This window comes from Pseudorca crassidens, chromosome 1, assembly GCF_039906515.1.
Source record: "Pseudorca crassidens isolate mPseCra1 chromosome 1, mPseCra1.hap1, whole genome shotgun sequence".
NCBI classification, from domain to species: domain Eukaryota; kingdom Metazoa; phylum Chordata; class Mammalia; order Artiodactyla; family Delphinidae; genus Pseudorca; species Pseudorca crassidens.
The window spans coordinates 181034917-181061972 of NC_090296.1; the positions used below are offsets into that span (position 1 = coordinate 181034917).

The 27056-nt window shown below is 41.1% G+C and overlaps 1 protein-coding gene across 23 annotated transcripts in view; it reads left to right on the forward strand.

The window, feature by feature from the left end:
* Positions 1-27056, forward strand: part of PARD3 (par-3 family cell polarity regulator) — a 727131-nt gene that overhangs the window by 435873 nt on the left and 264202 nt on the right. For 20 of the 23 annotated variants that reach the window (XM_067702246.1, XM_067702315.1, XM_067702221.1 and 17 more), the window contains one exon: positions 21590-21700. The exons of the other annotated variants lie outside the window; for them this stretch is intronic. In XM_067702246.1, the coding sequence (XP_067558347.1) occupies positions 21590-21700 (111 nt within the window). The remainder of the gene's footprint in view (positions 1-21589; positions 21701-27056) is intronic. 23 annotated transcript variants of the gene reach the window in all.

The following is a 27056-nucleotide window of genomic DNA, read 5'->3' on the forward strand; positions in this document are numbered from 1 at the left end:
CACATCATGTTCTTTGGTTTGTTGTGGAAGTGACTGTTTTCTCTGCTCTTAGTAGTCATAAATGATTTAAGGATTTTCTATTCCATCAGACTTGCAAAAAAGATGATACAGTTTCCAAGTTAAGTCGTCCTGTCGGGCAGGTCCCACCCTTTGGTCTGGGGGCAGTATGGTTGAGGGCTCATAGGTTCAAACAAGGAGTAAGTGTTAACATTGCCCTATGGATGTCTTCCTAAGCCTCAAATGTCAGGCTCTGGGTGATGGCGTAAGATCCTGTCCCTAAAAGAAGTCAGAACCTTGGTTTTACTCTCCACAATTCTCTGAGCCTCAGAGAGAATTACCTGGTGGCTGACCTCCCCCTTCTGGGGGCCACTCCCACCAGGTTTAGTTTACAGACTGCCCCACCCCTAGGTGGCGCTCTGGAGCTTTTCCCTCCCAGCCCCACGGGGCCTGGAATGGTCCTGACCAGTGTAAGGTGTGGCTTGACCAAGATGAGGACATCTCACCTCCTTCGTTTCTCCTTCCACAATGTCTGTAATGTTTATAACTTATCTTTCACCTGTATTGAAAACAGCATCTCTGTTTCTCACGATCTTTTGGTTTATGTTACAATTCCAGTCCTTAAACAAAGAAACTAAAGGAACAACTTTACATTCTCTGTCCACACAAAGGAACAGAGACTTTGAACTGAACTGACACAAACTAACTGGAAAATATCCCCACTTTCTGTCCTACGCTCTCTCCATCTCAGCTCTTCCAGTTAATTTAGAGGGCTGTCCATCCGAGACCACTTCTTGGCCCTCCTTTCTGATTTTGGGGGTGATGGGCTGGTCGGTACAACTCTAAAGAGAAGAGCATCCTTTGGGTGGCGTGCGGTCACTGAGCCCTGGGGGCGGTGGACAGGCTGCCCAGAGCACTATTCTCAATGCTCCTTTAAATCCTCAGAATCACCTTGTCAGGTAGGTGCTCTTTTTAGCCCCATTTTGTGGATGAAGAAACTAAACCCACAGGTTGGGAGAGGTGAACTAGTTACAGAGGCCACCCAGTGGGTGAGGACGGGGCCACTGAGTTCGAAGGCCTGTCCCCCTTTAGGGGCAGGTTTCCACCCTTCTGCTGGGCCACCTGGCCTCCTCAACCATTTCCTGTGGGTTCTGCTGCGCCAACCCCATGTGGGAGCTGCGACGGCTGTGAAGGTCGTCACGTGAAGTGGCCACTGCTGCTGCGTGCTCTGAACATGTAGACCCCTGCTGCTAGCCGGGAAGCGTGGAACTTAGTACCTTTGGAACCTGGCTTTTGTTCCTATTTGATTTCTGAAGCTTATTCTGTCTGTGGTCCTCTCTCTCTCCAAAATAATTCTTAAGGACTCAGGAATTTTACTGTTAATTAAGAATTACCAGTTGCCACATCCCCTTGTCCACAGCTGACCCTCAAACTGGAACGCTAGCGACAATGATTTCGAAAAGGCTTTCCTCCTGCTCTGCTCTCAGGATGGCCCCCTAGTCCTGTGAAGGCTCTGACCTCCTTGCTGTTTTCACACCTCATTTCCCTTCCCTTTCTACACACCTTCGCGATGGATCCATCACTGCTGTCTCGTTTATTTTTTTCTATTAAAATAATTGTGAGGCTGTTCGTCCTTTCCTGGGAGTATGCTCTCAGCGTCGACTTCCTCTTCTGAGCCTCCGGTGTTTCTTCTGCCCCCTCTGTCTCACCCACGCCCCATCCCTGCCGCCCACATCAGCACCTGCCTGGCCCTTGGATGTGCTCAGCCCTGGGGCCTCCCCTGGGAGGCTCTCCCGGCTCCGTGCCTCCTGCCTCGGTTCCTCCACTACTGTGTCCATCTGGGATCCTCATCCCTGGCATTGCCAGATTCCCACTGCTGCTTGCAGGGAAATAATTTATCTAATTACTGCTTCTATAACTGACTTTAGCCATCAGGAGAGCATCTCAAGTGTACTTTTGAATTCCTAGAATTTCAGGTTTCTTTTCTTTCCTTTTTAATTTTATCTCCTTTTAAAATATAATGCCAAAAACTTTTTTTTTTTTTTTTTTTGCGGTACGCGGGCCTCTCACTGTTGTGGCCTCTCCCGTTGCGGAGCACAGGCTCCAGACGCGCAGGCTCAGTGGCCATGACTCACGGGCCCAGCCGCTCCGCGGCATGTGGGATCTTCCCGGACCGGGGCACGAACCCGTGTCCCCTGCATCGGCAGGCGGACTGTCAACCACTGCGCCACCAGGGAAGCCCCAGAAACATTTTTAATTGAGAAAAATGAGAGCATCTCCTTTATCTCAGTATAGGTTGATTCTGGAACAGTTTCAGACAGGTACTCTAAGAAGAGGGCGCTTTTCCTTTGGTGTGTCTCTGGAGCCTAGCTGCGGCCGCTTGGCAGTGGCAAAGCACTGATAACCACTTGTGTAGAACACTTTACTGCGCACCCAAGCTGTCCTAGGCACACCCGGGACAGGCGATTCCCCTGAAATAAACTTGGTGTGATGTGTCTCCACATTCAGGTAAGTATAAATGAGCAGTAAACCTCCTGATGGGCCATCATATTTGATAAGTAATTCTATTAAAGATGAACTTTCACGGCTTCTTTGCAAACTGGCGGGTGAGAGTGGAGATCTGGGGCCAAAGAAGTCTTGTGAAGGGCAGCGCGTTCCCTAGATGGTGCTTCGGGCAGGAAAGGCCCTTACCTGGTGGGGGGTGTGGCGTGGGCCTCTGGTCCCGATGACTTCTTTCTTGTTGTTTATTGAAGGACAGTTGATTTACAGTGCTGTGCCGGTCTCTGCTGTACAGCGGAGTGACTCGGTTATACACAGATAGACATTCTTTTTTTATATTCCTTCCCGCTGCCTCTTAAGGGAACTGCCTCTTCCTCCCACCGTATCCAGTGCCCTCTCTGTCACCCCGTCAGCTGTGCTGTCGGGTGACTCGGAAGCGAGTGCGGTAGGTTTGTGCAGCCACGCCTCTCACACAAGAGTCACCTGGGCAGTGAAATGAATTCTGAGTGTTTCACTCCTCACCTGGAAAGAATTGTTTCCAACCATGAGGGGGTGGATTCTTTTCAAGTCTGTTTATGGAGCGTGTGTGATTCTTCGGTAACTGTGAGGTAAAAGCTTTAATCCACACATTCCACGAATACTTGCTGGAGGCCTGCTCCAGGCAGGCTAGGCTCGATGCCAGGTGCGGGGGAATTGTGTGACGGGTGTAAAGGGAGCCCGAGGGGGCCCTGGGCCTCAGGAGGGGGCCTGTAGGGGTTGAGGGGGGCTCAGAGAGCCGGTGGGCCCAGCCCGGGAGGCAGACTCAGCCTCCCTCCAGAAGATGACCTCAAAACCGAGGTCCTACAGATGTTGTGACTTATGTATCTGAAGGCACTTTTGGAGGAGAGGAGGAGTTTTCATCAGAGGGATTCAGACTCCTTTGATGTGATCCTCAGTAAGAAACACATACGCGCCAACAACTCCAGTAAACATCGTGCAGTCTGATCCCTGCCCTTCCTCCTTGTGATGGGCTCTAATGCCGAGAGGCATCAGAGTATAGAGCTTGAGAGCCTGGACTCTGACGTTAGACGGCTCGGGGCCAACTCCCAGCTGTACCCTCGGCAGCCTTGGGTTTAGGGCAACTGCGTGAACACCTTTGTGCTTTACTTTTCTCAGTGGTAAAGTGCGGATCATAATGGTAGCTGCTCCCCAGGGTTGCTTGGAAGCTCAAGTGAGCTGATATGTACAAAGCACTTTAGAACCCGTCCTGGCCCAAAGAATGCGCTATGTAAATGCTAGCTGTTGTAGTCACTATTATTGTTCGGTAATTCCATTTTCGAGAAAAATGTTGAGTCCCACCAAATCAGTTTTACATCTTTAATGGGTTGCAACACCCTCTTTGAAAGATGCTGTTTAGGTGGTAGAAATCCTCTAGGTTTGCAAAGGTGTGTGGGGAGGAGCCTGGAGGCATTTGAGAAGCAGCGTGGCTCATCGTGAAGGACTCCTGACTCAGTTAGGACCTTATCCTGAGGACGCTGGGAAGCCTTTCGAGAGAATGACTTGATAAAATTTACATATTTTTAGAAAATTATAATTTCTAATTGTAAAAAGTAAAAGGGCTGAACCAGAGAGAACACAGGAACTCTGTTAGGTCTCTGTTGTAAAAATCATGGCCAGAAATGGTGGTGGCCGAGGGGACAGAGATACAATATACATTTCTCAGGAGGAAGGTAGGCGACTTGATTGTTTGGTTAGATATAAAAAACGAGAGAAAGAACGGTAAGAAATAATTCCACGTTCTGGCCTGGTCGGCTGGGTGGATTGTCACGTGCAGACAGGAAAACCCCGGAAGAGGATCGTATTTGTATACTTGGAGGAGGAGAGCGACATGTTGAACCTGGGGTTTACTTATCTGCAGGTAAAAGTGGAGGCGACAGAGGCAGAGGAGGGGGAGGCCTGGCGAAGTGGAGATTTGGGAGCTGAAGACAGAGAAGGTGACTCTGAGCCCGGGGCAGCATCAGTGGAGGGACTGCCCGGGAATTGTGTGCAGGGGCAGAGGCCAGAGCTCTGAGGACCCTTCAGATGCCCGGGGCCTCAGCATGGGGATCAGTTGGCAGGAGGAGATGCTGGTGATCGAGGAGAGGCCGCTGCAGAGAGAGGAGGAAAACCAGAAAAGTGTGGTTGTCAAAGCCAGGGCAGGAGTACGTTTCTTTTTACAAAATTATTTTATTATTAAAGTATAGTTACTGTATGGTATTATATGTTACAGGATGTCAGCATAGTGATTCACAATTTTTAAAGGTTCTCCTCCATTTATAGTTTTTACTCAATATAAACTATTGGCTATACTCCCTGTGTAGTACAGTATATCCTTGTATCCTATCTTACACCCAATAGTTTATACCTCTTACTCCCCTGTCCCTAATTGCCTCTCCCCGCTTCCCTCTCCCTACTGGTAACCAATAGTTTGTTCTCTATGTCTGTGAGTCTGCTTCTTTAAAGAATGAAATTTTGCCATTCGCAGCAACGTGGATGGACTCGGAGGGCGTTATTTTGCTAAGTGAAATAAATCAGACTGAGAAAGACAGATACTGTGTGATATCACGTAGATGTGGAATCTAAAAATACAACAGACTACGAGTGCATTTCTTACTCGTTAGAAGGATGTGCTCCCACCAAGGAGTCACAAGTGCTCATGGCCTCGGCTCCATGGGAGCTGCTGACGTCAGGAGGTGTCCCTGGACCCGTGTTGAATGGTGACCGTTGTTTCGTGCTGTACTTTAGTGTCTCTTTGTGATGCCAGTACTGGCAATCTCCTGACGCTAATTCTTGTTCCAAGTTAAGGATATTATATATCAACTCCTGTTTCAGGAAGCAAAGCTCTTTTTTTTTTTCCCCAACACTCTCTACACAAGCACAGAGACCTGTGCCAGATTTCCCTGTTTTTGAGCAATAGAAATGATGTTTTAAGTGGCATGTTAATCCCAACTGCCAATTTTCACAAAGGTTTGTAGAAATTAGGATTCGAGGAATTAATTTTTTTTAAGTAAGTTATTACCAAAATATAACTTGGAAGAAAGATGAATAAAATGATGAAATGGTTTTGTTGACTGTGGGCTTGCTCTTTCCTTCGAGGTGGGAGAATTTATCGTCTCCCATCTCTGTCCTGTTCCCTCCTGTTGGCAGTTATCGGGTTGCTGTGCACGTGACCCGAGCGGGTGGACCCTGGTGACTCAGATGCTACGTGACAATAGGACCCTCCTCCACTTTTCTCTCCAAACAAGAAAAATCCTGAGGTCAGATAAATTGCTTGCTTCATCAAAGAACCAGCTTTAAAATTACCTTGTGTGAAAGATTTTTTTTTTTAAATATTGTGACATTTTAACCATTATGATACATACTCAGGAGTCCTCATTTTCAGACTCTGCTTTCCCAGGACGTATTTTCCCAAGATTCATGAGTGCTTCCGTTCCCATGGCTTCAAAAAAAAAAAAAAGAAATTTTTTTTTTTAATAAACTGTGATTTGCAGATATCTTTGTTTTTCAAGGCAACACTGCTCATGTTTTATGTTCCATCCAAGGGGATATGAAGTTTTGGCTATGTTCAAGCTCTTAATGGGTTTAGATACTGTTCAATTGGTGTATTGAGCATGGCCGTGATTTTGGTTTATTGCCCTTTCCTGAAGGGTTCCTGGCTGTGCTCTGCTTATATACATCATTTTTAAAAACCTTTTTATTATTTTTGTATGCATTTTTGCTATCATGAATCATTCTGTGTTTTCTGTACTTTATAGCCATTGCTGCATTCAAAAGCATTGCAACTAGATTTCTTTCTGGAAATATATTTCCCAGGAAAGTGTAGAATTATATGTATTCCCTGCTGTGACACAATTTTGACTTCTTTTATATTTTCAGTAATAAGGTATTGTAAACTAAGTAATTTTTTAAAAGCAGAAAATGTAACTAGTTAGCTATTGTTTGGTCATAGTTAGAAACCAGTACAAAGTTTTAGAAGGTTATTACGAAGATTTTAGATCTGTCTTCTCAACTTCAATGAACAAATAGAAAAAAACTTACATAACATTTTTCCTATGGAACTCTTTTCTTGAAAGGTCCCATATTTAAATATAGTTTTATCCATATGGGTCTTATTATCTTTACTGTCAAAGTTTTACGCTTTTTCTCTTAGAGTAGACCCCCGTCTAGTCTGGCAAAACTCCTTTGAACATTATTTTTCTTGTGAGATGAGAGTTATATAATTCACTAAAGCAGGGTTTTCATACTGTTTCCAGATACTCTGGTCAGCAATAGAACAGGATATTTTCTTCTAGAAGTTTCTTCCACTGTCCTGAATACGTGCAGCTGAGCTGCAGCTGTCTAATTAGAGAAACACCATTAATGGCCGAATAATAAAAAGTGTGTGAAGGTGTCTCTGCTCCCCCACTGGAGAAATGCCCACATAGCATCAACAACAATGAGCGGAAATGAAATCACTTCTGACTCAGGGAGTGTGGTTTGCTTCTTGTTTTCTACTGAGAAGGCTTTGTCAGCCCGAATGGCGGTATTGTCCTGAATGGAGGAGGCCCCTGTTGGTGGGTTTTTTGGTTCTCATTTAGTTCCGCTCTCTCCCTCTTGGAAGGCTGTTGGCCCCATCCTGCTGTCCCTTGGCCACCGCGCACTGACTGTGAGGGTGACATCTTGAGGAGAAAGTTAGTTGCTGGGAACTGTAGGACTGAACCAGTTGAGGTATTGATGTGAAGATGGGATCCTTTCCAAAGATGTTGCAAAGAATATAGTCTCCTTTCCTTTATTTGGGAATCTGAACACCTGAAAGGAAACACTCCTTCTTGCCTTCTTATCTCCATGCTTTTATCTGTGAGAAATGGTTTTGGTTGTAGCACAATAACTGTGGATAGAGGAAGACACGGCTTATTTTTCTCTAATTTAAAAGAGGTCTGAAGATTGACCATCCAAGCCGTGTATGGTGGCGCCAGAGCGTAAGCAGTGTCACTACCTCCTTTTTACTCAGCCATCCTTAATATGTATTGCTTTATTTTTTTAATTGTGGTAAAGTACATATAACATTTACCATCTTATCCGTTTGAAAAAAAAAAACTTTTTACATTGAGGTATAGTTAATTTACAATGGTGTGGTAGTTTCAAGTGTACGGCAAAGTGATTCTGATATATATGTATATATTCTTTTTCAGATTTTTTCCGTTATAGGTTATTATAATATACTGAGCATAGTTCCCTGTGCTATACAGTAGGTCCTTGGTGATTACCTGTTTTATATATAGGAGTGGGTATATGTTCATCCCAACTTCCTAATATGTCTTGCCCCTCCTCATCCCCTTTGGTAACCACAACTTTGTTTTCTGTGTCTGTGAGTCTATTTCTGTTTTGTAAATGAGTTCATTTGTATCATTTTTTATTTTATTTTTTGTTTTTTTTTTGTTTTTTCTTTTTTTTTCTTAATTAATTAATTTATTTATTTTTTGCTGTGTTGGGTCTTCGTTGCTGTGTGCGGGCTTTCTCTAGTTGTGGCGAGCGGGGGCTACCTTCGTTGTGGTGCACGGGCTTCTCATTGCGGTGGCTTCTCTTCTTGCAGAGCATGGGCTCTAGGCACGCAGGCTTCAGTAGTCATGGCACGCGGGCTCAGTAGTTGCGGCACACAGACTCTAGAGCGCAGGCTCGGTAGTTGTGGCCCACGGGCTTAGTTGCTCCGTGGCATGTGAGATCTTCCCGGACCAGGGCTTGAACCCATGTTCCCTGCATTGGCAGGCGGATTCTTAACCACTGCTCCACCAGGGAAGCACTGTATCATTTTTTTAGATTCCACATAAAAATTATCTCATATGGTATTTGTCTTTGTCTGACTTACTTCACTTAGTATGATGATCTATAGGTCCATCCATGTTGCTGCAAATGTCAGTATTTCATTCTTTTTTATGGCTGAGTAATATTCCATTGTGTGTGTGTGTGTGTGTGTGTGTGCGCGCACGCACACACACACACACACACATATATATTGTATACCACATCTTTATCCATTCTTCCGTCCTTGAACATTTACGTTGCTTCCATGTCTTGGCTCCATCTAAACCATTTTCACATTGCTATGTAACCATCACCACAGTCCTTCCCCAGCACTCCTTTCATCTTGTAAGATGGAAACTCTATCCCCTTTAAACAGTAACTTCCCGTTCTCCATCCCTCGCCCCTAGCAACCACCATTCTAACTTTCTGTCTTTCTGAGTTTGGCTACTCAAGGTATTTCACATAAGTGGAATCACGCAGTATTTATCTTTTTTCGACTGGCTAATTTCACTTAGCATAATGTCCTCAAGTTTTAAACATGTTGTAACATGTGTCAGTATCTCCTTCCTTTTTAAGGCTGAGTCATATTCCATCGTATGTATCCACCACACGTTGTTCATCCACTCATCCATCCACAGACACTTAGTTTGCATCTGCCTTTTGGCTGTTGTGAAGGATGCTGCTGTGAACACGAGTGTCTTAACGTGCATTTGTGTCCTCACTGTCATTCCTGGTGACAACTCTGAGCATCTTGTCGGAATCCTAAGCAGCAAGAAGCAGGAAGGGGAAGAGGCAGCTGCTAGTGGAGGGAGCCCCCTTTGTAAGGGTCTTCCCGGAAGTGCCGCCATCCACCTCGATGACCCAGAGACGGAGGCTCACGATGATAATGAAATAGTTAATATGTATGGAGTGCTGGTATGTGCCAACACCGGGAATGTATCGTCCATTTAATTCTCAAAATAAATCCGTGCGGGTGGTCGCATTTCATCCAGGAGGTTTAGTGAGTTGTCCAAGGGTAGTGAGTCACATAGCTAGTAAGAGGCAAAGCTGGGATTTTAACCCAGGAATCTAGCACCAATGTTATGCTCTTAACTACCATCTTCTGTTCCCGTTTTCAGAGGAGCTGGGGAAAACAGTTTTATCTCAACTAGGCGTGTTTCCTCTCCCGACCAAATCGGAGCTCCGCTTCGATGGAGGGGGAGGAGAATGGATATGGGTAGGCAACTCACAGAGTCTGCCCTGGAGCGCCTGCCCCTGGGAGCTGCCTCTTCATCTCACGGTTTCTGAAGCCCGGTGGCCTCTGGCCTCTGAAATTGCAGCTGCTCCGTAGCACTGCGTTGCTGGCCACCGTCACGCTGCCGTGCCAGCCAAGCCCCACCACTGGCCAGATCATTTTGGCTTACCCCAAAAGACGGGGAGTAGACCACAAATCCTGGAATACCTGCTTATATCTACCACTTGAAGTGGTCATGATCTACCCAATGTAGGGAGCCTAGAGGAGCTAGCTGGAAACACGGGAGGAGGGGCTGAATATAGAGATATTTTTGTTAGAAAATTGTTTCTGTTATTTACTGAGTAATGATTTCTGCCAGCAGTGCATTACCTGTTTAAAAACATTGTATTTAATCTTTGCTACTACTACTTTTTATAGTTAGTATTTTTATTATTATTTAATAGTGCCAATTGCCACACATCAGGTAACCCATGTCTTTTTTTTTCTTTTAAAAATTTATTTATTTATTTATTTGGCTGCACTCGGTCTTCATTGCCGTGCGCAGGCTTCCTCTAGTTGCGGTGAGTGGGGGCTACTCTGTTGTGGAGCATGGGCTCTAGACGCGCGGGCTTCAGTAGTTGTGACTTGCGGGCTCTAGAGCGCAGGCTCAGTAGTTGTGGCGCACGGGCTTAGTTGCTCCGCGGCATGTGGGATCTTCCCGGAGCAGGGCTCGAACCCATGTCCCCTGCATTGGCAGGTGGCTTCATAACCACTGCGCCACTAGGGAAGTCCAACCCATGTCTTCCTGATTTTGGAGTAGAAGTTCTCAGTCAGTGTTCTAATGTTGATTGTACGAATTTGGTGCCTTTTAAACCCACTGATTTGTATGGATATATTCCCCCAATATTCCAGCTAGATCTTGTCTTCTGGGACTTAGATGATCATCAGCATTCAACCTTAACCCTCTCTGTAGAAAGAGCTTTCCTTCGCTAGTGTGGAGGAAGTAGTCCTGAAATAAATGATTGGTTAAGACCAATCACCTTCTACTATCCTTTGACTCCTCTGCTTCTTTGTAAATAATAAGGCTATCACACTGAACTTAGTTGTTTGTCTTAAACCCTAGCCCAGTAGTTCTCAAACCCCAGGAATTTGCCCCACAGGGGACTTTGGCCACGTCTGGTGACTTATATGGTTGTCACAAATGGGGAGGGGGTGTGCTGGCATGTGGTGGCTGGAGGCCAGAGATGCTACTTAACAACCTACGATGCACAAGGACCCCCTCACCCCACACACATAGGATTATCTGGCCTGAAACCTTGACAATGCCAAGGTCAAGGAACCCTGCCCAAGCTCAACTGCCGTCCAAGATGCAATTGAGTTGTTGACCTTCAGGTAAGTTTCCCTGGATGCTTTGGTGTTTTGTGTCCGATTGTCTCTGGTCCATCTATCGGCAATACGTCTCAGCCATCATTCTGTGTGGAGGACCCCTGCTTAAGAGTTAAAATTACATCGACCACTTTCGAGTGTTTTACAGTCTAGTTGATGTTACGCCGTTTAAGAAGCTTACGTGGTGACCTTTCTTACAGTTTATTTTGAACGTGATTTCAGTGCAATAAAGATTTTGCTTTACTTTTAACATATAAATGAACATGAAGAACCTAAGGGGGCATTCGAAGGGGTTAAGGTCAGTCTAAGAGGGAGAAGGGTATTCTGTAGTGGAAAGAACTTGGGGTTTAGAGTTTGAAGCCTTCTTTTCCCAGCCCAGCTCTACCATCTCTGGCATTTAACCCATCAGCCTCAGTTTCCTGATCTCCACTTGCTTCACATTTCGTTTGAAGAACGAAATGAAAGACTGTGTATTAAAAAAGCTTTTTGAAATTTTAAGGGGCTGCATATCTGTCAGCTCCTGTTGTTTAAGTTCTTTCCTCATGGGCTTTTCTCCCCTTAGATTAATTATTCCTGTGTTAGTTCCTAGATAAATATTCTGAGTGCCTTTGCTAAAAAAGAGATGTATAGTTTATTTCTCTCCAGAAATATGTGTGTATACGTATATGTGTGTGTGTGTGTATTGCCCTCAGTGAAATGAGGTTTACTAATATACCATGATTATACTAGTTTAGACCAGACAGGTCGAACTTCAGCCCAGGAAAAGCAACATAATGATATCCTGTAACAGCTGCTGTAACTGGGGAGATGTGGGGATTTAAACCGACTGTGAGTAGTGTTGGCTCCGGTTCCAGGAGGGTTTGTTGGACAAACATGCGTGTTCTGACAGAGCCCCACTTACGCCTTGTGTTTGCCAGAGAGTCATGGAGCCTCAGACCACACAACAGGCAGAGCAGACGTGACAGTTCTTAGGAGGTGGAAGTGAGTTGGGATGAGAGGAATTCCAGGCCAGTGCACAGATCTACAAGTTCTGTATTGGAATGCTTGTTGAACTCTTTAGACAAATAAGGGAAAATGTGGTGGTTGGCCATCTGTCAGATTTCATGTCCCCTTCCCAGGAGGGGCGTGCTGATTGGAGGGGAGACCCTAAACCTGTCTCTTCCTCCTGAGCCCCTGTCATTCGATCCCTGAACCCATCCCAAGACTGTGGATCGCAGTTACCAGCTGGGTTCTGAGTCATAAACAATACTCAGTGCTGTGCGTCCTGGTGGCGTGAAGCCCCAGCACAGAAGAATAAAGAAAAGAGCCATTGCCAGATTTTGGTGTCACACGGTCACCTTCTGTATGTATTAGACTTGCCAGGACCCAGGTGCACTGTAAGAACACCGATTTTAACCAAGTCTGCGAACTTAGGTGATTTGTTCTTTAAGAGGGTGATGTGAGTCAGGTAGACGGTGGGTGTGGGCGCTGAGGTGAGGAGCCGCAGACCTGGGGCGGGATTGCTCGTTTTTCTTGGTCTAAGAATTAGGTGTGGCCTCCAGCACTTGGTAATTTGCCTGCACAGCCCTGTTGGGCCTTAAAAGAAAGGGTCAGCTCCTTAATTTTAAATCTGAATATGCAAATCAACTGAAAGATAAAAAATGAAAAGCTCTGACTCCTAATTTACTCTGCAGAGAGTATTCTCAGAAATGTGAATCATCAGAAATTGTTTCCTATCATCGACAGAAAAAAATGCTGACTGACACCTTAACTTTACAGATAATGAGATCTTTGGGGAAGTTTTAATCTTTCATAGTTTCCCGGAGTTGTTTCCTTCCTCCCCTCCCCCAAACGCCAATGACCACGTTATCTATCTGTCTTTACCACTTTCATTTGCTCTGTAAACATAAGGATAAGAATATATTGGAGGGTGTTTTAGCTGTACCTGTAATTAGGTATCTCGTATCAATAGTCAAAACATAGACTTTGAAGCACAATACATATTTAACTGAGGGTGAGTATTTCTGAGTCAAAAAAGATACCCTTAAGCTGTGCGTGTGTTTGCGTTACTTTCTCAGCATTTATAACCTGGATGCCAGTTTGAGCATCAGATAGGCAGATGGTAACAGAAATTATTAGAATTATCTTTGTTACTAAATACTCCTGACTTTGTCTTAATAGAAAAAAAAAAGGTATTTTGTAGAGTATCATTCTATCTTTTACTTTTTCTTCTTTCAAGTGCCCTTTTACATAGATGTGTTTTTTGACTTAGGTCTCATTAACATTTCTTATAGGAACTGCCTTTGGGGCAGTACCACGTATTAAATTGTTCTGATGCTTTAGGAAAAGGAAAACCATGGTAACCAGATATAGGGTGTGATTATTTGCCTCTAACGTGGCAAAGTGTTGGGTTTAACAAAAGAAGCTTAATACAAATGTTCCAATTGACCCTTCTCATCACTCAGGCTGCTTAGAGCTCAATCAATCTCTCATTATTATCAGAGTTATTCTAGCAAAGGCAGCAGTGATAGTATTTTTCATAATCACTCCTTGAGCCAAATGTAATTTGCAATTTGTAGTATTGTATTATGAAACAATAATGCATTAAAATGAACAGTGCAGGAATTAGGAGTATAGTGGTAAAGAAAGGATCCAGAGAAGTAGTTGTGGGACAGACTCTCTCAAAATCGTTTAAAGTGGACGTGGCTGATTTCAATGCCAAATTAAGCATTTAGAAAAATCAGACTTGTGTCTTGTTTTTACTATATTTAATTGTGTGTGTGTGTGTGTGTGTGTGTGTGTGTATACATTTTAATCTTATATGTAATAATACATATATTATTTATTATAAAGTCAATGTAGTAGCTGGGGGGAAACAAAAACAATTACTTAGCATATTATTTGCCTTTGCGTGTTTGGTGTTCTGAGTTAGCGTAGTTTGATTACCTGTGTGGGTATGTTTTGAAAAAAAATGAGGTATATCAAGCCTTATAAAAATCCTGTATGGAACAGTCATTGCTGATTGACCCCTTTTTACAAAGAGGAATTTATTTACTACAGAAAGTATGTAGTGTGGTCCATGGACTAGCTGATGTCAGGGAAGCTTTAATATAATTAAGATATACTTTCACCCATCTTCTGTCATTTGACTTGAATGGCTCTAAGTATAGATTATAAATATTATTTCAGCGTTATTTATGTGTTCATCTTGTGTTTTGAAGGATTACTGTGCTTGCTTGTTATTTTTTTTTCCTTAAGCCTTTATATCTGGATCCCGTGCTTTTTGGTGTGTGTGTGTGTGTGTGTGTGTGTGTGTGTGTGTTTGGTTTGGTTTTTAAGATCTTTGGAGTTTATGATGATTCTCATAAAGTCAAAATTGATAATGTGCTGGGTTCAGTTTCTTAATTGCTTTACTATTTCCTTGTCCGTATCTGTCCTGGACTCCTGCAGTGTCGGGTTACTAGGCATATCTGGGCATCCTTGATTCGATAACACAGGCCACGACGCAGGGGAAGAATGCACTTCTAAGGGCATTTAATGGGGGTCCTGAGAAGGATATGTTGTCCATTAAGGGAACATCACGTGTCTGAAGGCTGTTCTAGCTTGGTTAAGGAGAAGCTATATTTTCTTTATTAAAAAAAAAAGTCACTTATTTTTTTCCTGGATGCCAAGCAACACAAATTTAGTTTATTAAATCTAATCAGACTAGCACTGATGAAAACCGTACACAATCAAATAATGATTCTCAAGTCTGCAGATTTCCTTTTAAAGAGAACCCCTGCTACACTGTGCTGACTTAAAACTGCATCCCATTTGACAAAAGCACTATCAAGTTGTCATGCACCCTTTCCGAGGCTGCTTCTCATCATGGTTGATTACCAAGATGTTTTTTGCCTAAATGGGAGCCTTCTGCCTTTCCTAATCAGCCCTCTTTTGCCTGATTGATCCAGCATTGCCACAAGCCACTGCTGAGCAAATCGGTACACAATCATGGTAGCAATTTCTTTAAATGTCACTGAAATATGGAAGATCCTGTATGGGAAGGACACATTAGAAAGGACCCTTTTCCCCTCATTTATCAAATGGAGGCCGAGGCGCGCACACACACACACAAAAGGTAGGGCCAGAAACCACGAGCTCATCATCGTACAAGAGAAATGCACGCAGGGACTTGCTATCTTACCCTCTGACTGGGTTTGGGCGGTTTGACACGCTTCTGCTGTCGCCCGGCATGATTTGCATACGTTACGCGGACAGCGTTGACTTCTGGAGCGTCGCTGCGCTTAGAAATACTGGCAACGTCCTGAAAACGAGTACGTGGCAGTTTGTGTGATCCTTTCCAATGATTAGAATCCGTTCTTGACCTTGCGTCTGAACTCCTGGCCTTCACAGAAAAGTTCATGCAGCAACAGTGTCCCTTGGACCTCCTTGCTGCCCAGCAATACAAGATTTATCTCATTGATTTCACCCAGGGTGTTTTAACCAGATGCTCTCAGTATAAAAGCATAGCGTGACTGGCCGATTTGGAGGTGGCTGGGTGTGGTAATAAGAAGAGTCTTGGGCCAGAATTCCGGTTTTGCTGCTTACTTGCTAGATGACCTGTTAAATCACTAAATCGCCCTGTGCTTCCTGAGGTTTCCCCTGAAGAACACGTACCTCATATGCCGGTTATTGGAATCAATGAGATCAAGTATACATAAAGAAGAATTCAATAAATTCTAGTTAAGTGTTGTTAAGTGAGCAAAAGAGCCTTCAACAGGTGCTCAGTTCTATGTCTCACTTAGGAGTGAACTTCTTGGGTCTGGGAATTTCATTTTCTCTAGGAGTGTCGAAGTTCAGACCCACCAAGGTCTCTTTTTTTTTTTTCTTTTTAGTAAATTTATTTATTTATTTTTGGCTGCATTGGGTCTTTGTTGCCACAAACAGCGGCTACTCTTCGTTGCGGTGTGCAGGCTTCTCATTGTGGTGGGTTCTCTTGTTGTGGAGCACGGGCTCTAGGCGCGGGCTTCAATATTTGTGGCACGTGGGCTCAGTAGTTGTGGCTCACGGGCTCTAGAGCACAGACTCAGTAGTTGTGGCGCACAGGCTTCATTGCTCTGCGGCATGTGGGATCTTCCCGGACCAGGGCTCGAACCCGTGTCCCCTGCACTGGCAGGCAGATTCTCACCCACTGTGCCACCTGGGAAGCCCCCATCAAGGTCTCTTAAACTCACTGAGGTGAACTGAGCTCTGTTCCTGACTCGCAAGGTGACTTTGCACAGCTCTGCGTGCAGACCTCTTGGGCCTCAATTTCCTTGTCTGTCAAATGAAGACATTGGATAAGGTGACTCATCTCTAGGCTTCCATCTTCAGACATCTGTGCATGTGGAGCCTCAGTGCACTTGGACAGGAGTGCACTAGAACAACCTGCAGAGACACGTGGCTAGATGTTTATTTTCTTCAGCTAAAATGTAGAGCAGCTACCTTTTAGGGCTTTAAGGCAAAAATCAGTTCCTAAGTTCATCACCGGGGTGATGAATTAAGGGGAGTCACCGCTGGCACTAGGAATGTAGGGTAAGATTATACAAGATTTAACTGATAAAGAGTTTGTAGAGAAACTTGGATCCAAAACCATTTAGGAAAAGTATCACTCAAAGGACTACAGAGGAATGAGGTTAAAAGCTGGTGATTTTGCTTTGGTTTGAGTGAACGTGTGTCCTGAGGCATACAGGTTGCTGATGGGGATGCAGGAATGGCACAGGACATGGTCTTCGGTTTTGCTCTACAGGTTCTTGAACTTGGCCCACTGGGCAGCTGGCATCTCTCAAGGATCTTTAGGGCCCTGGCCCATTAGTATAGCAGGCAGTGGTCAAAGACAGGGTAGCACAATGGCTGTACCAACACATGTGTCCACCAGAAACTGGAAGGTTCCAGAAAGAGACAGCGAGTTCCTGGAGAAAGGGATGATTAAATCACGTGATGGTGCACATATGTAGAAATTAGGGGAAAACATAGGGCAGGGGATGGAGTTAGAAGACTGTGTTGACCATACCAGTGTGGGAGTTGTTGGGTGTGGGGGGAGGACGCAAGACTTCTGGTAGCTGACACTGAATTTGGATTTGTGCCATTTTCACTTCTCTCCCCAGCCAAGCAGTATCACTTAACCTATACGTTTCTTAGGGTAAATAGTAGTACAAGTCTTATAGCAAAGCCCTCCTTAGACATGAAGACCTCTGTAATTAGCAGTGAGAAATACCAGACTTCTAGGTGACATTTCAGTGAGTTATTTTGGAAGAAAATCTTATTTTAAAAATTATTTCTCAAAACTTACAAGATAATTGATTCTAGATAGTCTGTTCATCTATTTTTAAATATGGCAGCAGATTTTTTAGACTTTCTTTTTTCCTCTATTGTGTTTTCAAATATGATATTAGGAAAAGCCCTTTCATTACAAAACCAATTTTATTTTTATTTTATTTATAGCAGGATGCTGTGTGTTATCATTCAGCCTAATCTTTCCTAAAGATCTCTAATTTTAGTAGCAGTGGAAAATATAGTAAAAATAGTTCTGTTATTTATACCACAGAGAGAATGACGTTAATTTGCTAAAAACCAAAATGATGGTTGAAAAGCACAAAACTCTTATCAGTTAATTTTTCATGATGGCTCTTTCTGTATAAAACCAGCAGAATTTTGTTGCAATCCATTGTGACTGTTGGTTTGTTTGTTTTTTCCTTCCCGCATTCAAGTGCACCTCTTGCCCATCACTCTTTGCAATAATAATAATATGTATGGCTGACCTGGCAGACGGCAATGATCTCATTTGTAGCACGTCATGGTAGAACCCATTTGGCACATTACTTGGAGATTAGCTGAATGGAAACATCGCTGTATCCTTTATGAAGAAAGCCATATGTTTAAGCAAATTTGCAATCAATTTCACTCTGATAAGACGGGCTCATCCACTGTATCCTTCTGTGAAAGGAGTCTTCAGTGGCTTATTGGCACTTTTTTCATTGTCCCTTCTGTCTCCATGGGGCAGTACCTGTAGAGAAATTTTTCCCTTTCAATTTTTTCTCAAGCTCTCTATTTTTCTTTTTGTCTCTATTTAAAAAAAAAAAAAAGAAAGAAAAGAAAGGCCATTCTACTGTATTAATACATCCTAAGATTTGACCAAGAAGTCCTTCTAGAGGTGGCAGACATTTCTCTTCGAACATGTGTATGGGGTGGTCAGAAGGCAGCTGATGAAACTGATTCTTTGCTGGGAATGGGTTTGCTTCCTGGACATACTATTAGCACAATGTTTTTTCAGCTATGCTGTTCCTTGGAAAATGACCCATTTGAAATTCATCTGTGGCATTTAAAAGATAATAAAATAAGTGTAATTGATGTCCTCCAAGTTTCTAAGCATCTTGCTATTAAATGATTGTCTTCCTAGGTTGATTACTGATTGCAGCTGTGAAATTGACTTTGTGAGCCCATGTGTAGCTGAAATTTTTCAATGACCTCCCCTGTCCCCCTTTCAGAAAGAATTAAGCAACTATAAATTAAGATGAACACTAGAATAGATTGGCAATTAGAGTGATGAGGATATAGCTAATTCCTTTTTCTTTTTATACTCTAGAATGGTTGGTATATTTTTTTCATTTACAGTCTTTATTTCATTCTGTCAGAAAGTTATAGCTGAGGGATCCATTTTTACCCCAGTTAACAAGTAATGTGCTATGCTTTTATAGAATGCCTTAAAGAAATCACATAATTTATTAACTAAAGCAGGCGTTAAGGGAAATGTCCAAATGCTAACCTATAAACATTTTATCTATGGTTTGTTCAGGTTTTCATACATTAATCTTGAAGCTGTAGTTTTTAAAAGGAAAATATAACAGTTTGATAATAAATTTACAAATAATAAAATAGTATATTCTGATGATTATGAGGCAGCCGAGAAAACTAATATTTTGGCATCAAATACAATGAGAAAAAAATTCACTTCCTAAATATGAGTTGGGATTCATAGGTTTGTTTTTTTTTCTTTTTAATCTTTTGTTTTTTTTCTTTTCTTTTTCTTTTTTTTTCTTTTCTTTTCTTTAAAATCTTTTTAAGCAGTGTATTTGAGATAAAAAAACTGCAAGTTGGTAGACTGAGATAGAAAACTGAAACTTTCTTCACAAAATAGGACAAAGACCATTTAAAAAAAGATTTTAACAATAGCTGATTAAATTCAGTGTTAGGTTTTGGGTTGAAAATATCGAAACTGCTTTAAAACATGGGAAAGTCAACCACGTCAATTTTTCCCCACATTATTAACTCAAAGGGCAGATTCTTCTTGGAAGATTAAACTGTACCTTTTGGTAAAGATAGATGATATATCTTGTATCATGGTAGTGTTTCTCAAATATGGTACAGGGTTGAATGTATGTAATCTAGAATGTGAACCAGCAACACACAAAAAATAGGTCAATATGGCAACGTTGTATTGTTTGAAGGATATTTAGGAACTGAAAAACTAAATGATTAAATGATATACCTTTAGGAATCTGTATTATAAGTAAAATGTCACATATAGCTGATTCACTTCATTGTATAGCAGAAACTAACACAACATTATAAAGCAATTATACTCCAATTAAAAAAAAAAATGTCATGTATTAAGATTTGAACTTGATGCTTTTCTTGAAGTTAGAATTTAATACATTTTATATTTCCAGGTGCCTCAATGTTGCAGAATTTTCATGATGGGATTCACATGGGCTTTAAATACCATCTACGTGCTGATGACACTCGAATGAATTTGTCTAGCCCTGTCCTTAGCTGCTCAATAAATTTTTGTCAAATGTTGGCTTCTCCTGGGACGTATCAGTTGTTTATGTTTGCTTTCATTTATTAATTCATTCTATAAAGACAATTATTATGCTTAACTCTTAGGCATTATTGATATATTGACAAAAACAACGGAAAGAGAAAGTTTTTATTTTTAATGCTTTGTATTTATTAGTTTTAAAAGCATAGTACATAGTTTCTCCCCTGTGAGACATCATCATTTTCAGGGCTTAAGTTCCCAGGGAGTTTTTCTTTTCTTTTTTTTTTTTTTCCTCTTTTTTACCACTGAAATGATCTTCTAATTTCTAAATAACATTAAAACTTAAGGGTAGATTTGCTTTATGGAAGTTAATTTTACAGGCAGTTTTCAATGCCATTTAATAATACACATAATTTTGAAGGAATAGTGGTGGTGAGACTTTAACATTTTTCTGTTTTAACATCTTGAGAATGCTTTTCCTTACTTATTTCCAACGTAGTGTTACTTTGGTGAACCCATGAGATATTCCCATGTACACTTCCTGCATAGACCAGTATTTGACATCAGGTTTATATCACAAAAGGAAGACATATGCTCCCAACCACACCAGTAATTGAGATGCTTTTTTCTCTTTTATATCAGCTTTGGACCAGCTCTTTTACTCGTCTCTTTCTCAAAATGATTAATTGTCACCATAAGCCAGATTCCTACTTTGTGCTCAGAAAATGCTTGGTATACTTTATATATTTATGAATGCTTAGTTGAGTAACTGTCTATAAAAGATTTCTTTTTTGAAACATCTGGTGACCAAATCACTACAGATGAATATTATATTTCAGGGGATGGAACACATGCCTTCCAGGCAACATGGTCTGGAGAAAAGTAGAAAAAAGTAACAGAGCAGGAAAAAGGATGGATACCAAGTCTGAGGTTTCTAAGGTATTTTGGATGCCCGAAGGGAATAATATTAGTGTTTTTTTGGAGAGCCTCGAATTCAGGGCCCATATGTGGAAATGTGTGTGCACTGTTTTTGAATTGCGTGTTTGTTCCTCATGTTTGTTTTTGATCAGATACAGATTTCCAAGTCAAAGATGCCACATTCGGCGATAGCTTTTCATCAGATTTAGGAACAGTATTTGTTGAGCCTTCCTTAAAGCTTTCAGTTTAATAAGCCCAAAGTACGATCACAGTGTAAATTGTCCTTTCTACTTTGAACCTTGCAAATGTGACCTTGTTTGTCAGTGTTTAGACTATGAGGAATGTTGCCAATAAAACTGACTGTGAAAATAAAGAATAGTTGTTTATGGAGAGATCATTAAAAAGATGATTGTGGGGGCTTCCCTGGTGGCGCAGTGGTTGAGGGTCCTCCTGCCGATGCAGGGGACACGGGTTCGTGCCCCGGTCCGGGAAGATCCCACGTGCCGCGGAGCGGCTGGGCCCGTGAGCCATGGCCGCTGAGCCTGCGCGTCCGGAGCCTATGTTCCGCAACGGGAGAGGCCACAACAGTGAGAGGCCCGTGTACCGCAAAAAAAAAAAAAAAAAAAAAAAAGATGATTGTGGATTATCATTCTGCAGTCCTAAAAAAGCCCCACTCTGATGCCGAGTTTTATCCTCCACACCTGATGTACTCGGCACTCTGTTCTATACCTTTATGGATTGTGTGTTTAATAAGAATGAACTGCAAGAATTTTGTTGTTATTTTTGTGTTGCCTAAAGAAAAATGGGTATGGAGGCCATTTCCAAAAAGGGTTTTCTCTGGAAAGTTCTAATTAAAAAGGATTAAAGTAATCTGATTGAAAATATTAATACTGGGCAGGAGACATTGGGGCCTCATTTTGAGGATGCTCACACTTCATTGAGTGCATAGGTCTTTATCCCAAAAGAATGACAACGCGTTTTGTATATATTGACAAGTTAGAATTTTTTGTTATCAACAGGTTTGGCAAACATCGAAAAGATGACAAGATTGAGAAAACGGGTAAAATAAAAATGCAGGACTCCCTTACATCAGAAGAGGAGAGAGTACGGATGAAGCAGGAGCAGGAAAGGTAGATTTCAGTTATTTGGTTGAACCTTATTAGAGGGAGGCTCTTTTGTTCCTTTCTACTCTTTCTTTCTTTTCTTTTTAATATAAAGAAATTGCATTTATTTTATTTTTGTTTTTTTCTGTGTCAATCCAGATACTGATGGTTGGATGAATACAACATAAAGAACGATTGAAAGAAAAAACCTTATATTTATTTGAGGCATTAAAATGAATTTTATTGGTTTTAGTTAAGATCTTTGTATAGGAGATGGTAGGGCATATGAGATGAATAAATCAACTAATGATCAATAAATCAATGAATGATCACTTAAAATCACAAAAAATATGTAAAATTCTGTCTAATTCATCTATGAGTATATAGTATATTATAATACTTGTAAAGAAATGCTCATCTGGAAATAAAACTCTGAGTTTTTATATCTCATTTAAAATATTTTGATTTCTAATAAGAATTGAGGAGGCTGTTGGTTTTTTACTATGTTGTTTTCCTATCAAATCTGACATCTATTTCTTTTTTCTCCTATTTTGCTATCATATTTTGTGTGACAGTTTTTACTTAAATTTTACTCCATCTCTTCCAGAAAGATTATTATCTATTGTTGAGTCATTTCATGTTGGAAACCCAAAGACCAGTGAAATAAATGAGAAGTTACTTGAAGCAGACACTTGAAAACCATTTTATGAGCAATTAGAATTTTTCTCATTGTAACTCGTGGGGGGATGAGAGAATCATCTCACCCTTGTATTATTAGAGTTTGCAGGCTTGGAGTGAGCTTCTCTGTAGCAGCTATTTCATTTCAAGCTGCCATAGCAAGAGCTACCATGCCTCTTTTACTTTTAATAATCTGGGGTATCAGGAGCATCAGAAGCCTTGATCAAGGCTATAAAGCTAAATATCATCCACAGTTTAGGATTGTAACCCAGCATCTCTAAGACCAAGTGTGGTATTCTTACCATAATTCTAGAGTAGTGATACCTTTGATCTCATTCTGTTTTTTTTTTTTTTTTTGGCTGTGTTGGGTCTTCGTTGCTGTGTGCGGGCTCTCTATTACATAATTATTGACTATATTCCCCACACGGTACATTTTATACCTGTGACTTATTTATTTTGTAACTGAAAGTTTGTACCTCTTAATCTCCCTCACCTCTGACAATTTCACCTCCTTATTTCTCTCCTCCCTGCAACGCCCTCTCCTCTGACAATCACTGTTCTCTGTATTTGTGACTGTTTCTGTTTAGTTACGTTTGTTCATTTGTTTTGTTTTATAGATTCCACATATAAGTGAAACCCTATGGTATTTGTCTTTCTCTGTCACTTAGTATAATACCCTTTAGGTCCATCCATGTTGTTGCAAATGGCAAGATTTCATTCTTTTTTATGGCTGAGTAATATTCCATTGTTATACCACATCTTCTTTATCCATTCATCTGTTGATGGACACTTAGTTTGCTTCCATATCTTGGCAATTATAAATAATGCCGCTAAACAGAGAGGTGCATTTATCTTTCTGAATTAGTGTTTTCATTTTCTTGGGATAAATGCCCAGAAGTGGAATTGCTGGATCATACAGTAGTTCTATTTTTTTGTCTTTTAAGAAACCTCTATTTTAGGGCTTCCCTGGTGGCGCAGTGGTTGAGAGTCCACCTGCTGATGCAGGGGACACGGGTCCATGCCCCGGTCCGGTAAGATCCCACATGCCGTGGAGTGGCTGGGCCCGTGAGCCATGGCTGCTGAGCCTGTGCATCCGGAACCTGTGCTCCACAACGGGAGAGCCCACAACAGTGAGAGGCCCACGTACCGCAAAAAAAAAAAAAAAGAAAGAAACCTCTATTTTGTTTTACACAGTGGCTGCACCTACTTACATTCCCACCAACAGTGTACAAGGGTTCTCTTTTCTCCACATCTTCTCCAACACCTGTTATTTGTTTGATAATAACTATTTTGACAGGTGTGAGGTGATATCTCATTGTGGTTTTGATTTGCATTTACCTGATGATTAGAGATGTTGAGCATTTTTCATTCACTTGTTGGCCATCTGTATGTTTTCTTTGGAAAAATGTCTATTTAGGTTTTCTGCCCATTTATTATTTAGGTATTTTTTGTTTTTTGTTTTTTTTTATGTTGAGTTCTTTGTTTGTTTTGAATATTAACCCCTTATTGGATATATCATTTGCAAATATCTTCTCCTATTCAGTAGGCAGCCTCTTTGTTTAGTTGATATAGTTTCCTTTGCTGTGTAAAAGCTTTTCACTTTGATATAGTCCTTTGTTTATCTTTGCTTTTGTTTCCCTTGCCTGAGGAGACATATCCAAAAAAATATTGCTAGGAGCAATATCGAAGAGCGCTCTGCCTATGCCTTCTTCTAGGAGTTTTATGGTTTCAGGTCTTATGTTTAAGTCTTCAATCCATTTTGAGTTTATTTTTGTGCATGGATGGAGAGAGTAGTCCAGTTTGATCCTTTTGCATGTAGCTGTCTAGTTTTCCCAACACCATTTATTGAAGAAGCTGTCTTTTCCTTGTTGTATATTCTTGCCTCCTTTTTAGTAGATTAACTGCCCATATGAGTGTGGGTTCATTTCTGGACTCACCATTCTATTCCATTGATCTGTGTGTGCTTTTGTGCCATTACTATACTGTTTTGATTACTATAGCTTTGTAGTATAATTTGAAATCAGAGAGAGTGATACTTCCAGCTTTGTTCTTCTTTCTTAAGATTTTTTTGGCTGTTTGGGGTCTTTTGTGTTTCCATACAAATTTTAGAATTATTTGTTCTAGTTCTGTGAAAAATGCCATTGGTAAGTTGATAGGCATTGGATTGAATCTAGATTGCCTTGGGTAGTATGGTCATTTTAGCAATATTGATTCTTCCAGTCCATGGACATGGTACATTTTTCCATCTGTCTTTGTTGTCTTCACTTTCTTGCATCAGTGTCTAATACTTCCTTAGTTAGATTTATTCCGAGTTATTTTTATTTAGACTTTATTCTCTTTGGTACAATTCTAAATGGGATTGTCAGAGTTGATTGTTTCATAAAACTGTGAGCAAGTTCTGAGCCAGTGCTGTGACCTTCCTCTACTTTATGGCTTCTGTTTTGGGAATCTTATCCCTGAAACATCTTTTTTTTTTTTTTTTTCCAATTCTCTCTTTCCCACATGTTTCTCATCTGTTTAAAACATATATCTTGGGGCTTCCCTGGTGGCGCAGTGGTTGAGAGTCTGCCTGCCGATGCACGGGTGATGGGTTCATGCCCCAGTCTGGGAGGACCCCACATGCCGCGGAGCGGCTGGGCCCATGAGCCATGGCCACTGAGCCTGCGCGTCCGGAGCCTGTGCTCCGCGACGAGAGAGGCCACAGCAGTGAGAGGCCCGCATACAGCAAAAAAATATATATATATATATCTTTTTTCGTTTGTTTGTTTTTTGCTGTAGGCAGGCCTCCCTCCCACTGTTGTGGCCTCTCCTGTTGCGGAGCACAGGCTCCAGACGCGCAGGCTCAGCAGCCATGGCTCATGGGCCCAGCCGCTCTGCAGCATGTGGGATCTTCCCAGACCGGGGCACGAACCCATCCCCTGCATCAGCAGGTGGACTCTCAACCACTGCGCCACCTGGGAAGCCCTAAAACATATATCTTTTTAAGGTCTAATTCTAAATTTATTCTAATTCCAATTCTACAGAAAATTTGAAAAAAAACCCATAAAACAGGAAAACAAAAATTTGCCCGTAATAACACCACTGTTAACATACTGGTCTATGCCATTCTAATTTTTTTCCTATAAAATACATATTTCCACACATGTACTTTTAAAAAGCTGACATCTATTTTCAATAGTTAACAGCTATTTTCATTTTGATCTATTTTGCATTTTCATACAGTTTTAGAAAATCATGTTAAATGTTTTCTGGAACAAGGCCAAGGTTGTATGAACAGGATGGATGGGAAGGAAGGACAGAAAGAAGGAAATAAGGTCTGAAAGATGAAATTTTAGCTGTGATAACTGGCCAAATTCCCCAGTTCTCAAATAATATTTACCTCATATGTTATTCATTCTATTAAATGAGATTTATAACTTTAACTGGCTTACGTTTTGTTGTTACTCAGCAGGGTATACCCATGATGATATTATTATCTATATCTACCTTGTAAGTTGGAAATATTTTCAAGGAGACTGAATGCTTCTAGTGGAGACATGAAAAAGTTAATGAATTTCTTATGAAATTCTTCCATAATATGAAGATTATTTATAAATCTCCTAAGGACTTATGGCTTAAAATGTTCCATTATTCAAAGTGATAATCACCTTAAAAGCCTTGTGCTTTCAATACCTGGCCGTTGAACTATCTTTGTCCGTAGTGGTGCACTCCCGGTTCTGGGTGTGTCATTTTGGAATGCTTTGTGGCATTTTTGCCTCCAGTTTCCAATCACTGGCATTTCTCTTTTCAGTTTTACCAACTGTTCCCAATATCTGCTTTGAGTAAATACTTGAAATTTTGATAAAAACTTTTTTGTGGTCTTTCTTAGTTGATAAGATCCTTTTCAAAGATGATATATGTTTATTAGTTTTTGCAGAAATTAACATTTAAACAATATGTATCATAATGTAGTAGTAAAGTTTCTTTAAAATGCATGAATAAAAAATTAGTGAAATTACAGAAGGAATAAACTGTATAGCAATAATAGGTGCATTCCCTGTGCATCTGAAAAAATAAGCAATTTTCACTCCTTTTGGCTTGAAACTTAGTGTTCAGATTCCCCAAATTCTGGCATCAGAACCCAGATATCCTGGATAATTTTTGCATGCAGGTCACATATTGTCATTCAAACACAGCTTGACCTTTAAAATTTAACCTTTTATTAGAAAAAATATATTTTTCTATCATCTAGCAGAGTTCTTCATATTTTCTCTGACCTCTTAAATCCTTCAGAAAAGTCAGTTCTAATCAATGAGATTAGTTCATCAGACATATTTTAAGAATTTATTGTGCAAGTGAACAAATTTTTAAAGAATCTATTAACTTTGTGGAAGTCTAAAATAGACCAATACTTGGGCAAATTGGAACAGATTTTATTGACAGTCTGTATGTAACTGGAGTAGGAGAGGCAGTTTTATTTTTGATGAGACCTGTCTTAGATGTATTTGGCATTATAGCTTCTCTTTGAGTTGGAAATAATTGTAGGTGCTTTGACACTTGTGAAAGCTCCAACATGATGTGAGTGAATGAGCAAGTATCTATGAGAGAGAGAGAGAGAGTGTATGTGTGTGTGTTTTGGTTAGTGAAATATCATTCTAGCGTTTTATTAGCGTAAAAGAGAAATTTTTGTTGTTCACGATATATTAAGTACATAAAATGATGGTAT